This window comes from Tachysurus fulvidraco, chromosome 19 (genome assembly GCF_022655615.1).
Source record: "Tachysurus fulvidraco isolate hzauxx_2018 chromosome 19, HZAU_PFXX_2.0, whole genome shotgun sequence".
In the NCBI taxonomy this organism is placed as follows: Eukaryota; Metazoa; Chordata; class Actinopteri; order Siluriformes; family Bagridae; genus Tachysurus; species Tachysurus fulvidraco.
This window is the reverse complement of record NC_062536.1, coordinates 15,752,357-15,766,273: the sequence shown is the minus strand read 5'-3', so window position 1 is coordinate 15,766,273 and position 13,917 is coordinate 15,752,357. Positions and strand designations below refer to the sequence as shown.

General features: G+C 43.1%; 1 protein-coding gene across 1 annotated transcript in view; it reads left to right on the top strand.

Moving 5' to 3' along the window:
- The first annotated feature begins 1,294 nt into the window (after positions 1-1,294).
- The window catches only part of srgap1b (SLIT-ROBO Rho GTPase activating protein 1b), a 48,074-nt gene continuing 35,451 nt past the window's right edge, over positions 1,295-13,917 (top strand). The window contains exon 1 of the mRNA XM_027151757.2: positions 1,295-1,933. Coding sequence (XP_027007558.1) covers positions 1,867-1,933 — 67 coding nt within the window. The 5' untranslated portion in view covers positions 1,295-1,866. The remainder of the gene's footprint in view (positions 1,934-13,917) is intronic.

Here is a 13,917-nt window from a genome sequence, read left to right as displayed (position 1 = left end):
CTGTCTATCTATCTATCTATCTATCTATCTATCTATCTATCTATCTATCTATCTAATATATTTTTGTCCACACACGTGTAAAGACATTCTGGGCTTCAATAAAGGACGTAAATAAATAAGTGGTTGTCATGTTTCTGCTTTTATCCGACTTCAGTGTGGGATTGTGTGGTTGTCATGTGCTTAAAGTGTTGTGGTTCTTGTGCTGTTGCTGGAGCAGAAGAGACACTTATCCAGAGAAAAACTAGTTTGATTGTAGTCAGTAAAGTTTGCCACTAGATGGACATCGAGTATCATCTTCAGAGGTCCGCTGTTTCCAATGAACGTTAAAGCCTCAGGTCGATGACGTGTAATTGTCCATTCAACGGGTCATATTCAACTGGCCTGAACACACTCACGGCTATAATTAGGAAAAAATTGGTGTTTAGTAAAAGTTGTAAGATTTTTTCACATTTTTGTAAATAATAACCTCTCTCACTCTTAACCAAGGTACAGAATAGAGGGCAGGAAGCCACACACACACACACACACACACACACACACACACACACTGACTACCCATGTTTATGGCTAATGAGCTGCTACTGTAGAGCAAAACACACGCCTTGGGCAGGGCAGGTGTGACTTACAGAGTATTTTATTTACAGACCATGACACTAGAACAAAATTGACTATAAAATGCATAAAATGCATCACGTTGATGCTTTTCATGAAGGAAGACTAAATAATAATGCAGTATCCAGTATAAGAAAGGAGAAGATGCTACTGAGTAAGTGACAGTGAGTGGAGTTTCTCGACTGACAGTGTTACGACCGACCTGACTGTAAAAACACATGAAGGGCTTTTAACTGTCTGCAATATCAAACCCAGAGTTTGTGTTTCACACGACACCACAGGCGCCTGGCTGCAGAACTGAGCCTGCGTCTGTCCTCCATTTTTGGCGCGTTGTCTGTGTTGTGACTGAACGTAGCTAATAGCTCCAATTAACCAATCAACGCTTAATTTGTGTTTACTCAAAACCCCCTGCAGCTTTAAGGGCCGCCTCCCCAACCAACCGCTAACCTCCTAGACAGCAGAGCTACAGTATTATGTCAAACTAGAATGCTGTCCCTTTTTATATATATATATATATATATATATATATATATATATATATATATATATATATATATATATATATATATATATATCCTCTAATGATGCTGTTTTGGCGTCGTTTTTATTCTTCGGTACTTGGCCTTAGATCAGTTCTGCCTAGTTACCCACCCTGTCTAGGCCGCGCCCCCAACCCCGCCCATACCAATTGAGTGTAGTAGGGATGCAGTGGAGGTGTGTGGGATCGTTTGGGAAACGGAATTGGGAGGCGCGCACACATACACACACATACACACACGCACGCGCGCGCGCGGACACACACACGCATTCGATTAGTGGAGCGCGTGCCACCCGGTTCTCTCCTCTCGGGTACCGCGTGAGCAAAAACAAGACAAAAATCCAGGCTTCAGGAAGGCTGCTTCTTCGCAGGTTTGCCTTAAACTCGCAATGTAAAGACGCCCCTTTGGGCGTAAGTGCCAGTCGTTATTACCCCCACCCCTCCCTAGGTGTGACAGCCGACACTGTGGACTTTTCTAGCGCGTGCCGTAAAGTGTTGGACATTTAAACCGGACAGCTTGTAATTTGACTTTAGATTTTGGGCTTTTGTGTGTGCTTGGTACCGGATCGTGGTGAACCCGTGGCTGGATATGACGCATCGGTGCCAGTGAAGAAGAAGGAGGACTAGGAGGAGAAGGAGGAGGAGGAGGAGGAGGAGGAAGGTTTGGATCAGTAGTAAATCCGCACCGCAGAGACAGAACCGAGGGGTGGAACATCATGTCTGGAACGGGGAAGTTTAAAAAGGAGAAGGAGATCCTTACGGAGTATGAGAGCCAAGTGAAAGGTAAGATCTGCTAGTAAAACTGCACACCTGACTGTTACCTGTCTGCTGATATCCATCCTCCTCCTGTTCCTCCCCAAACCTTTCTTCTCTGGTCCTTTTTAAATGCATTGTGATAGAATAGATAAGAGAATTTGGAAGGACATGGCATCCGGATGCGCGTGGGTCGTTTACCTTTCTGTGTGTGTGTGTGTGTGTGTGTGTGTGTGTGTGTGTGTGTGAGAGAGAGAGAGAGAGAGAGAGAGAGAGAGTATGCTCGCGCGCCTCCAGGCAGAATGGCGCAGGGCGGCGCGAGCTCCATAGCAACCTGGTTCATCTCCCCTTTCGACTGTAGCCAGGTGTTTGCAGCTGTGTCCGGGTTTTCAGTCACGCACTTAAAAAAATAAGAACAAATGCACACTAAACAATGCCACATTAAAACCACACACACACACACACACACACACACACACACACACACACACACACACAGAGGACAAAGATGCATTTTAGGGATTCTATGGTGTAAAAAATAACATTTTACCTTAATGGGTTCATATATTTGTAATTTACACACTGATTACATAAGTCAAGTTGAGGTAGATGTGATTAATGATTTTTTTCATAGATTGCAATAGACCTCTCAGGGATAGGATTTGAGGTCAAAGCTTGTCTCATTTTAAGAGAGACAGATGCCACCTTGTGCCACCCGGTGTCCAAAGCCCTGGGACTGTAGGTGGGAGTGTGTGCGACTTGTCGCAGTATAGAGTCTAAACCCATTACATAAAAGCTTTATATGCTCAGGCATGGCTTATTCTATTGTAGTTGCATGTTGGTCTGTAGTCACATGTCCAGGGTGTGCACCTGCTGTGTCAGCCGTTTTCTTATCCAAGAGCCACTACCATACTAAATATACAGCAGAATGGAGCAACACCCGAGGAAGCTGAGGCAGACACTTACAATTTGGCAGATTTATGACACAGGCTACCCCAGTCTGCGTGAGTGGGGACCCAAGGAATATTTCCCATAGTGACCTGTAGTTGCTTAATAGGCAAAATATCAGGACAGCAAATATTACACATTGAAATACACATTTGAGGATTTGTCTGAGTGCTGGTGGGATGTAGTGCATCCGTGATGATTGTGCTAGTCGCTCTGAGTGTCTTTCATTATCAAATAGTTTCAACAGGCTTTTGCTGCATTGTGTCCGTTTCCATGGTTTCCTGGACATCAGCCAGTCTGTCTGTGTGTCTGTCCATAGGAGACAGAGAGGTTTCTGTGTGTGTGTGTGTGTGTGTGTGTGTGTGTGTGTGTGTGTGTGTGTGTGTGTGTGTGTGTGCGCGCGCACCAGAGAGCATAGTGAGAGAAGGATCAGGGAATCCTCTTGCTGCAGTGGTGATACTGATTAGTATGGACCATGCATAGTGGACTGTGTGTGCCTGTGTGTGTGTGTGCCTGTGTGTGTGTGCACGCGCCTGTGTGGTTTATGTGTGTGCGTGCCTGTATGTGTGTGTGCGTGCCTGTATGTGTGTGTGCGTGCCTGTATGTGTGTGTGCGTGCCTGTATGTGTGTGTGCGTGCCTGTATGTGTGTGTGCGTGCCTGTGTGTGTGTGTGCGTGCCTGTGTGTGTGTGTGCGTGCCTGTGTGTGTGTGTGCGTGCCTGTGTGTGTGTGTGCGTGCCTGTGTGTGTGTGTGCGTGCCTGTGTGTGTGTGTGCGTGCCTGTGTGTGTGTGTGCGTGCCTGTGTGTGTGTGTGCGTGCCTGTGTGTGTGTGCGTGCCTGTGTGTGTGTGTGTGTGTGTGTGCGTGCCTGTGTGTGTGTGCATGCCTGTGTGTGTGTGTGCGTGCCTGTGTGTGTGTGTGCGTGCCTGTGTGTGTGTGTGTGCGTGCCTGCCTGTGTGTGTGCGTGCCTGCCTGTGTGTGTGCGTGCCTGCCTGTGTGTGTGCATGCCTGCCTGTGTGTGTGCGTGCCTGCCTGTGTGTGTGCGTGCCTGTGTGTGTGTGTGTGTGTGTGTGTGTGTGTGTGTGTGTGTGCGTGCCTGTGTGTGTGTGTGTGTGTGCGTGCCTGTGTGTGTGTGTGTGTGTGTGTGTGTGTGTGTGTGTGTGTGTGTGTGTGCGTGCCTGTGTGTGTGTGTGTGTGTGTGTGCGTGCCTGTGTGTGTGTGTGTGTGCGTGCCTGCGCCTGTGTGTGCGCCTGTGTGTGCGCCTGTGTGTGCGCCTGTGTGTGCGCCTGTGTGTGCGCCCGTGTGTGCGCCCGTGTGCGTGTGCCTGACTGTGTGTGTGTGCGCGCCTGTGTGCGCCTGTGTGCGTGCGCCTGTGTGTGCGCCTATGTGCGTGCCTGTGTGCCTGTGTGTGTGTGTGTGTGCCTGTGTGTGTGTGTGTGTGTGTGCCTGTGTGTGTGTGTGTGTGTGCGTGCCTGTGTGTGTGTGCGTGCCTGTGTGTGTGTGTGTGTGTGTGTGTGCGTGCCTGTGTGTGTGTGTGTGCGTGCCTGTGTGTGTGTGTGTGCGTGCCTGTGTGTGTGTGTGCGTGCCTGTGTGTGTGTGTGCGTGCCTGTGTGTGTGTGTGTGCGTGCCTGTGTGTGTGTGTGTGCGTGCCTGTGTGTGTGTGTGTGCGTGCCTGTGTGTGTGTGTGTGTGCGTGCCTGTGTGTGTGTGTGTGCGTGCCTGTGTGTGTGTGTGTGCGTGCCTGTGTGTGTGTGTGTGCGTGCCTGTGTGTGTGTGTGTGCGTGCCTGTGTGTGTGTGTGTGCGTGCCTGTGTGTGTGTGTGTGCGTGCCTGTGTGTGTGTGTGCGTGCCTGTGTGTGTGTGTGCGTGCCTGTGTGTGTGTGTGCGTGCCTGTGTGTGTGTGTGCGTGCCTGTGCCTGTGTGTGTGTGCGTGCCTGTGTGTGTGTGCGTGCCTGTGTGTGTGTGCGTGCCTGTGTGTGTGTGTGCCTGTGTGTGTGTGTGTGCGTGCCTGTGTGTGTGTGTGTGTGCGTGCCTGTGTGTGTGTGTGTGTGTGTGCGTGCCTGTGTGTGTGTGCGTGCCTGTGTGTGTGTGCGTGCCTGTGTGTGTGTGTGTGTGTGCGTGCCTGTGTGTGTGTGTGTGTGTGCGTGCCTGTGTGTGTGCGTGCGTGCCTGTGTGTGTGTGCGCCTGACTGTGTGTGTGTGCGTCTGACTGTGTGTGTGTGCGCCTGACTGTGTGTGCGTGCGCCTGTGTGCGTCTGACTGTGTGTGTGTGCGCCTGACTGTGTGTGCGTGCGCCTGTGTGCGTGCGCCTGTGTGCGTGCGCCTGTGTGCGTGCGCCCCAGTTCACAATGTGTTAAAGAATACTCCAGTGTTTTTCAGCCCAAGCTATTTTCCCTAAAACTGTAGCATATGTCTGATTACCACAAACAAGAATTGCAGCACATGTCTCTGTACTAAGACAAGAGACGAAACATATTTACTTTTATAACAGATGTCTAAAGGCAGTTGAACTTCATCCGTAAATGTTTATTTAGAACATTTTTATCAAGACTGTTTAGACAAAGCTGTCTCTCAATTAAACTCCAAATGTGTGAGCAATTCTTATTATCATGAAATAATTTGGGGTATGCAGCTTTTACCTAGTTCCATACAAGATCCATACAACAGTATCATACGATCTAGAGTTACAATATATTGTAAGTTACTTTTGTCTGCAGATCACAATGATGCCAAAACCATCTGCTCAGGGAGCACAGGGAGTAAAATTGGCCATGCCGTCTGGGAGTGAAGGATGGTGTCTCTCACTCTCTGTCCCTTACAGCGTCACTAACCAATAATAAGCAATTGTGAGGTCACGTGTGTGTGCGCTCTTCTCTTAGTGAGTTATGTCGCTCTGTGAAGCAGAATGAGTAGCAGTTTAAAAACATGTGGTCGGCTGGCCTGATGTGTCTCAGAGCACGGCCATGTTAGCCTTCCTGCCTTCCTGAGTGCTAGCTGTCTGTGTGATAGAAGAGAGCTGGTTGGGGGATTAGAAGTGGCCAAATTGAGGAGAAAAATTGGAAGAAAGAAAATCTAGATTATCCTTGTTGCAGATTGCTGCAGTATAAGAGGAATAAAATGCTGTGATCCACCATTCCATTGTGGATCATTTTCCATCACTCTTTAGTGCTTTATTCACTTGTACACAGTGATGTAAAAAAAAAAAGGAAAAACATGAGTGTCTGGTGTTATTCATCTACTTTTATATCTCTGGTCTTTTTATCGTTGTTCTCTTGCTAGAGTGTAATTGCTGTAGTTTTGCATTATATTGTCTGTTTTATTAATGGAACTGCCCTTGAATGTCCTTTAAGAGAGAATGGAGTAAAAAGATTTTTGCTTACAGTATGTGAATGGAAACATCTTGAAATTCCTGTTTGTGCAGTTAACATATGCTACACATGCGGAGGATGGAGATTAGGTCATAAAACCGTGGCGTCTCCATTTAAATACAAGCAAAGCTGAAACATGAGTAATTTATGACCACCTAAGGGAAAGCTGCTATTTTCATTCAAGACATTTTTACTCGCAGATCATAGACGCTTACTTAATCATGCATTACTGCACCACACAATACCCCCGTTTAGCGTATTTGTGAATGTTTAATTTCACTGAGTACAGAAAGTGGTGTGCTGCGCTGGTGACCCTCTATGGTGACAGGAAAGCTGCTTGTGTGTGGAGTGTAATCTGGAGGGAGGTGCCTTATTGGAAAGGAAAGCTGTCTAGCATAAAGACCATTCTAACGCATAACAGTGTCTGCTTGCTGTTTTTGTGCTTGTTTGTATCTGATCAGGAAATAAATTTATTTCCGATAGGAAGGGAAGAGGAAAGCAAGGAACTTGACCTTGACACTGCCGGCACACACACAAACAAGCAAGCTGATTCAGGCAGATAGTGAGGCAAGCATGTGTCAGTTGGCTGTAGTTATTAATTATAAAGACACACTTTTGCCTGATCAGCAAGAAGCAGCACAGCGAATAGTGAGGTGTGAGTTTGGTAAATGTTGGGACACATGGGAGCTTCAGTCACCCTCGTTCTATCTAAGGAAAGTGATGACTCTCCAAGGTGTGTGTGTGTGTTTTCTACAGGATTTTTTTTCACAGTCATGTGTGCAGGGGAATTAGTCCGACAGAAGGCAATGCAATTGCGTTTTAATGATCTGTTTTAGTCTTTCTGCTTGTAATAAGATTTGATGTCGGTTTGTAGCAGTGGCTGCTGTCCAGCCTAAAATCCTGCATTCTGGTGGAACATTCATGTATGTGGACACACACACATAGACACACACACACACACACTCACTTGGCACACTCTCTCATTCTCAGTCAACACGGTCCTGCAGAAAGGACAGAACATGGAAGGCTTATTTTTATGGATTAGTTGTACTTAAAATGTTTGTCTGTGACTGTTGGTCATCACATTATGTCAATTATGTCAGTGCTATAGTTTATACAGTAGGAACAACCAGGAAATAGTGTAAATAGTTCTTGTTACTGAAGATCAAATTATATAGCTACTGTTCTGTCTAGTAGACTGTAGAAGTACGTCTTTTTTCAACAGAATAGAAAACCTACGATGTCACAACAGGGTGCGTTCAAAACACTAGCTTAGTTAATTCAGTACATAAAAAAAAAAAGATTGAATGGAAGACTAAAAAATATAACCCTAAAAAAATAAAAGAACTACATACAGAAATAATAATAATACTAATAGTAATAATTAAAAATTGGCTGTTTCTATTTCTTGACATCTTATATTGGATATGTTAACTAACCCTCACGTTAGCCTAGCTTGTAGGTTTGGTCCTAACGAATGTTCATTAGGCTTTTCGCAAGTTACCATCTCAGGAGAAAAGGTTACCCCTTTGAACAAAGCTTTTGTACAGACAATATCATTTGTTTGTGATTTCATTTTAGCTATTTTCCTGAATTAATTTTTTCGTGATATTGCCTCACACGGATGTCTTGTGTATGTTCAGTTTGTACTATAAAACACATTTGTGCTTCAGATTAGCACTATAAAATAAATGTCCTACTTTAAGCTAGGTTACTAGTACAAATATAACATGTAGAACAGTATAACCCTCTAGTTAGCAGACTTGGCTAGACAGCAAATTAGCAAATGGATACTGTTAAAGAGAATTTGGCTAACTACTTAGTTGCAAATATAGCATGGCATTAATGCAGAGATGAAGACTAGATTAGCTAATGTTGATAAACCTGGAGTAGTTTTACTACACTAGCATACTTCTGGTGTGTGTGTGTGTGTGTGTGTGTGTGTGTGTGTGTGTGTGTGTGTGTGTGTGTGTGTGTGTGTGTGTGTGTGTGTGTGTGTGTGTGTGTGTGTGTGTGAGAGTGTGAGAGAGAGAGAGAGAGAGAGAGAGAGAGAGAGAGAGAGAGAGAGAGAGAGAGAGAGAGAAACAGGAATAAAATAAAACAGCCTACAAATACAGCTTTCAGCATTTATTTAGTCTAATGCTTCTTCCTTTATTGTTCCCTGGAGTAATCTCAGACAATTGTATTGTCCCGTAATATCTAATCTAATATCTTGTGTAATCTGATTTTAGGTCTGTGTTTCAAACACCTTGAATTCATGCTGTCTAGGAAGTAGCACCAAAGAATTTAAAGAGAGACTTTTCTTTTACACGGCACAGTGTAAGTGTGTTTGATAACCGAGTGCCATGATGTGGCAAACAGGCAATTGTAGGCAAACCTGGGTGTTTATTCCCCTTCTTGAGCATGTTATATGACTCTTTATATGATATTTTTTTTAACTCTTTTTAAATGAAATGCAGTCAAGTTTAAGTCTGTTCAGTTACTTATGAATGAAGAGACACAATGCTATGACCTGTGTGTGTCCTGTGTTTTAATGCTCGTTCAGTTTAAATATTAACGTTAACTGGCTCCCAGCACCAGTATACTCCAGACGAGTGTTCCTGTGGGGTTTATACGCTTTAAGTGAGCTCTGCAAATATAAATATTGATCCTGTGATCTGTTTGTGGCACTTTGGTCTGCAGTGGACCATGTACAGTCGAGGTCTTTGTGTTTTAGTCCATTTGTATTGAGATATACATACACCGATCAGCTGTAACTTTGAAACCAATGATGGGTGATGTGATGTCGTTAGGAGCTGTGATGTAGATGGGATATAGTGTATGATAGAAAGGTGTCAAGACACACAGCTTCTCGTGTATAGGTCTGTGTAGCTTCAGAGCAGTCAGAGCACCTATGATGACTTTGTCCAGCTCCTACAATGAGAATGTGAACATCAGAACTTGACCATGCAGCAATAGATAAAGGTGATTTTATGAATCACATTTTTTTTCATCTTGTGGACAGCCGGGTGAGGGTTTGCCGCGATGCACAAAGAGTAGATGGTGAACCGGTGGATGCAGTGTGATGCTCTGTGCAATGTTCTCATCCTTGGCTTTCATGTGGATGTTACTTTGACATGTAGCACCTACCTTAGCATTGTTGCAGACCAAGTGCATTACATAAGCAACAGTATTCCCTAATGAGAGCCAGTGTCTTCTTTCAACAGGATGTGTCCTGGCAAAAAAAGATTGTGAGGAACATGACAGAGTTCAAGGCCTCCAAATTCTCCAGATCTCAATCCGATAGAGATTTACGGGATGTACGGGAAAAAAACCCTTCCAAAATGATCCATGGAGGCTTACAACTCCTCGAACGTCCAGCTCTTTGTTGTACATTGTTAATAAAGCTACACATTACCTCAGCGATGTTGAATTCTCAAATCCCATTGGTAAGAAGGTGTTGATTAGCTCTGACTATAGTTCTGGCTGCAGATCACAGGTTCAATAGTTAATGCCCTTGTTCTAATATGCTATCATTTCAATAGTAACACAGTGACTTGCACAAGGATTCTTACGGAGAATGTTCTACATACAAATTAAAGTGTATAATTGTTGATATGTTGACAGCTTTTTCCAAGAAGGGGTTTCCAGCGTCAGTTCTTTGAAACAGGTACATTATATGTACTAAGTACATAAGTAATATCTACAGCTGTACTGTATGTTTAATCGCACTTTACTATTGAACAATTTTGGCATTCTGGTTTCTTGCTTTGTTTGTCATACAAGACGTTAAAAAAAAGAGAATCTAGTAAGAGAATGTCCATTTATAGCTGTTAAGTAAAGTAAGTGGTAACAGTATTCATATCAATAATGAATGAGCCTTCTGGTGGTCCAGCGGCGGGATCCGGCGCTCTCGTTGCCGCAGCCTGGATTCATCATACAACAACATTATAATAAAGAATTAAACACCATAAAATTTGCTTTTATTGGAAATTCAATTATGGAGTGAAAACCGTAACTCTGATTTACCACACCACTCTTTTACTGTAATTGATTATTTTCCCATATCAGCACACCCCTGAGTGTACTCTTGTTATTTATGAGACTTGACTGTTCTTAGACTAGCTTCCCATAGCTGCCCACATTAGATTCACAACATTGACGCCTGCATAAAAAAGCCAAAATCAGACCAGCATCCAATTACCACACATTCTGTACTGCCCTATGCTCACTCTGATCCTCCAGAACTGATCCGCTGACCTGCTCCTGCCATCTTTCAGGGTACAAGGAAGCCCTGCATCAAGATTCTTCTCTGTTGTGGCATGGAGGTGGTGAAAGAATTTCCTCTAGATGTCAAAACAGCTGAGTCACTCGCAGTCTTCAAACCATGTCTGGAGCTGTACCTCTTCCTCAAATACTTAAATTAGCACTTTAACTTTTTAATGTGTGAATTCTTGCTATATTTCTTTTCCGGTTTTTAGACTGATGCTAGTTTCAAGATTTTTATTTGTCACACATACACTTACACAGTGAAACAAGCTCCTCCTTAGACTGAGCATATAAATATCCTAGATTTAAGAATCAAAAAGAATGACTAAACAATAAGAAAAATAAAGTAGAACATAAGATTGAACATAAATGATGTTCAATATGTTTACGAGTTACATGTAGTAGCATAATGTGCAGTAATGTTTCAGGTTACTTAGACTACAGGTCAGTAGCTCATGTGTTCAAATTCCACCACTGCCAAGCTGCTACCTCTGAGTCCTTGAACAAGGTCCTTAACTGTCATCTAATTCACTCTGGATAAAAGTGTCTGCCAAATGCTGTTAATGTAAATGTTAGTACAGAATGTGAAACCATTACAGAGTGGTATTGTTAGTCTTTGACCTTGAGAGCCGCTATTTATTGATGGACTAAAAACACTTTGATCATGATAATCTTTGCTGTATAAGGTCTGCGCTGAACTCAGAGTTTACGATGACCCATTAGTTTCTCAGGAGCTCTCGGTTGCACTATTATAAACTGTTGTAGAAAGGACATTATTTACATTTACACTATTTACTGTAGAGTGTCACTCAAATGAGGATGGGTTCCCTTCTGATCCTGGTTCCTCTCAAGGTTTCTTCCTCTTATCATCTCAGGGAGTTTTACCTTGACGTCGTCGCCACCGGCTTGATCTTTACGGATAGGGACATATTTAAAATTTTAAGTTACTATTTTTTTTAATTAATTTTTAACTTATATATATATATTCAATTATTTTTATCCTTAATTTTTCTTATCATTATTATATATTAATTTCTTTTTTCTCTCTCTCTCTCTTCTGTTTCCATACTTCTGTAAAGCTGCTTTGAGACCATGGGAATTGTTAAACAAGCTATACAAATGAATTGAATTGAATGATAAGAACTTCTGCCAAATACCGTGTACGTACATGATATGGGTATATGCCGAGCCTCTCAGAAAGACGTCTCACGTTTTCCTGTTCAAAAGCCTTTAAAGCAGATTTACACTGTTGACGGTTACAATTTATTACTTTTTATTCTTAAAATCTGGATAATTTGTATAACAAAAGTGTTCTCAATGTCAGATTACCGGATGAAAATCCTCTAAAGAAAGATTAGTGAGATTAATTAGACCTCTGATTTAATAAAAATGTCTGAGCTTGAGGTAATAAGTATCAATATCATTTTCTGTGCAATTGTGTGTTTGGGTTGCATGTTATGAGTTTCAGAGTATTTACAGTGGCGTTTAGAGGAGTATTGTGCTGTCACAATGCTGATTTGAATAAAAATAAAATATTATGTAAAATCGTATTAACTCTACTGCCTCTGATCGAGTCACGTTATGTGTCGGAATTCCCGGATCTCAAACTTTGTCTTTTTTTGTGTGTGTGTGTGTGTCACCAACAACATTGCACCAAAAAGCGTAAAGCCGGATTAACCGCCTCTTTTCACCTTCTGCCATTTTTGAACGCTATCTTGACTCCTCATGTTCAGTAGGTGGTGAGGAATTTAACTGCATTTTGTACACCGTTTTACAGAATATAGGCATCGCTCAGAAAATCCTGCATCTCGTAGTGGGAAAGCTGTTCTCCGGATGCACAAAGCCACAGCTGAAAGCAGTTTAAACATCCTGGTGTGAAGGAGGATATTTATTATTGATTTAATTATAATGAATATAAAATGATAAGGAAAATGTACTACACTGGGAAGGATAAGTGATGAGTGAGAGTGAAAATCTGTTGACTTTAAAGAAGCATATTATATCTGTTTTATTCTATCTTTCTATCTTTCATTCTTTCTTTTCTTTTTTTTCTTTTTTTTTGCTTTCAGTCTTTCTGTTTGAAATTTAATGAGCAGAAAGTGATTTCCTGCAGTTAACAGGATTTGTGTGATGAACAGCAGTCTGTCTTGTGGGAGTGTGTATACACACACACACACACATACACGCACACACACATTCACACGCCTTGTAAATGAATGTATTGAAATATGATAATGGTTCTTGAGAAATGACTGAAGCTGCCAATACCCGATTTTTTTTGTCTGAGAGGGAAGGAGAGAAAGAAGGCTAAGAGAGCTTAAGAGATGAATTCATTAATGATGAATTTGTACGTAGGACGAACAGAGCACGAGATGAACAGGAAGAAGAAAACAGAACAGGGATTTGCAAGAAGGAGCAAAGCTTGTTTGTGTGAAGACGTGTAATGAGGATGTGTGTTTATTCAGGTGGAGTTGGGAATCAGGTGAGAGTGTGTGTGTGTGTGTGTGTGAGAGAGAGAGAAAGAGAGAGAGAGAGGATTGTTAGCAGCACCATGCTGCATGCCTATATTCTCTCACTCAACGTTTCAGTAGAAAATGCCTTGTTGCCATGGAGACAGCCCAGACCGAGGCGATGCATGCCTTGGGATATCAGACAAGCTCACACGGGTCATAAGTTCAAGGGTCAAATAGGGACTCAACTGCAAGTTTAGGCAGTGATGAGCAAGCAGGATTCGGGTTTATACAAAAATATATACAGTAAGCATGAGTTTTAAAAATAAACACTAGTCACTGCTCTTCTGTGTGATTTTCCATAAGATTTATGTAAATGCAGGCACATTGTTCAGAGCCAGATTTGCTTTGCAAGCAACAAAGTCGACTTATTTTCCACAAGTTCATCTCGTGCATTAATAATTTAGTCTTTCACTCTTGGAATATTTGCATACAAGATTTAAAGTGTTCTGAATTGACTTGAAGTGAATTGCCTGAAATTCCTGGAAATCCTGGTCACTTTAATATGACCAAATATAGATTTTAGCATAGAAATGAGATTTGAACATATCAGTGACAAATTGCTGCGGCTGCTGCTGTCCCTAACCGCTTTTATTAAAAATGGGCCATTCAGTACTGTGCGTCTTCATCAGAATAAAAAAGCAAGGGACTGATTGAGAGGAGACAGTGCATGAGAAGTGTGGAGACCTGAGGAGACGTCGTGGGACGTGCGTAGACGTCGTGGGACGTGCGTAGACGTCGTGGGACGTGCCGAGACCTGCGTAGACGTCGTGGGACGTGCCGAGACGTCGTGGGACGTGCCGAGACCTGCGTAGACGTCATGAGACGTTGCGGAGACCTGCTGAGAGGTCATGAGACGTTGCGGAGACCTGCTGAGAGGTCATGAGACGTTGCGGAGACCTGCTGAGAGGTCATGAGACGTTGCGGAGACCTGCTGAGAGGTCA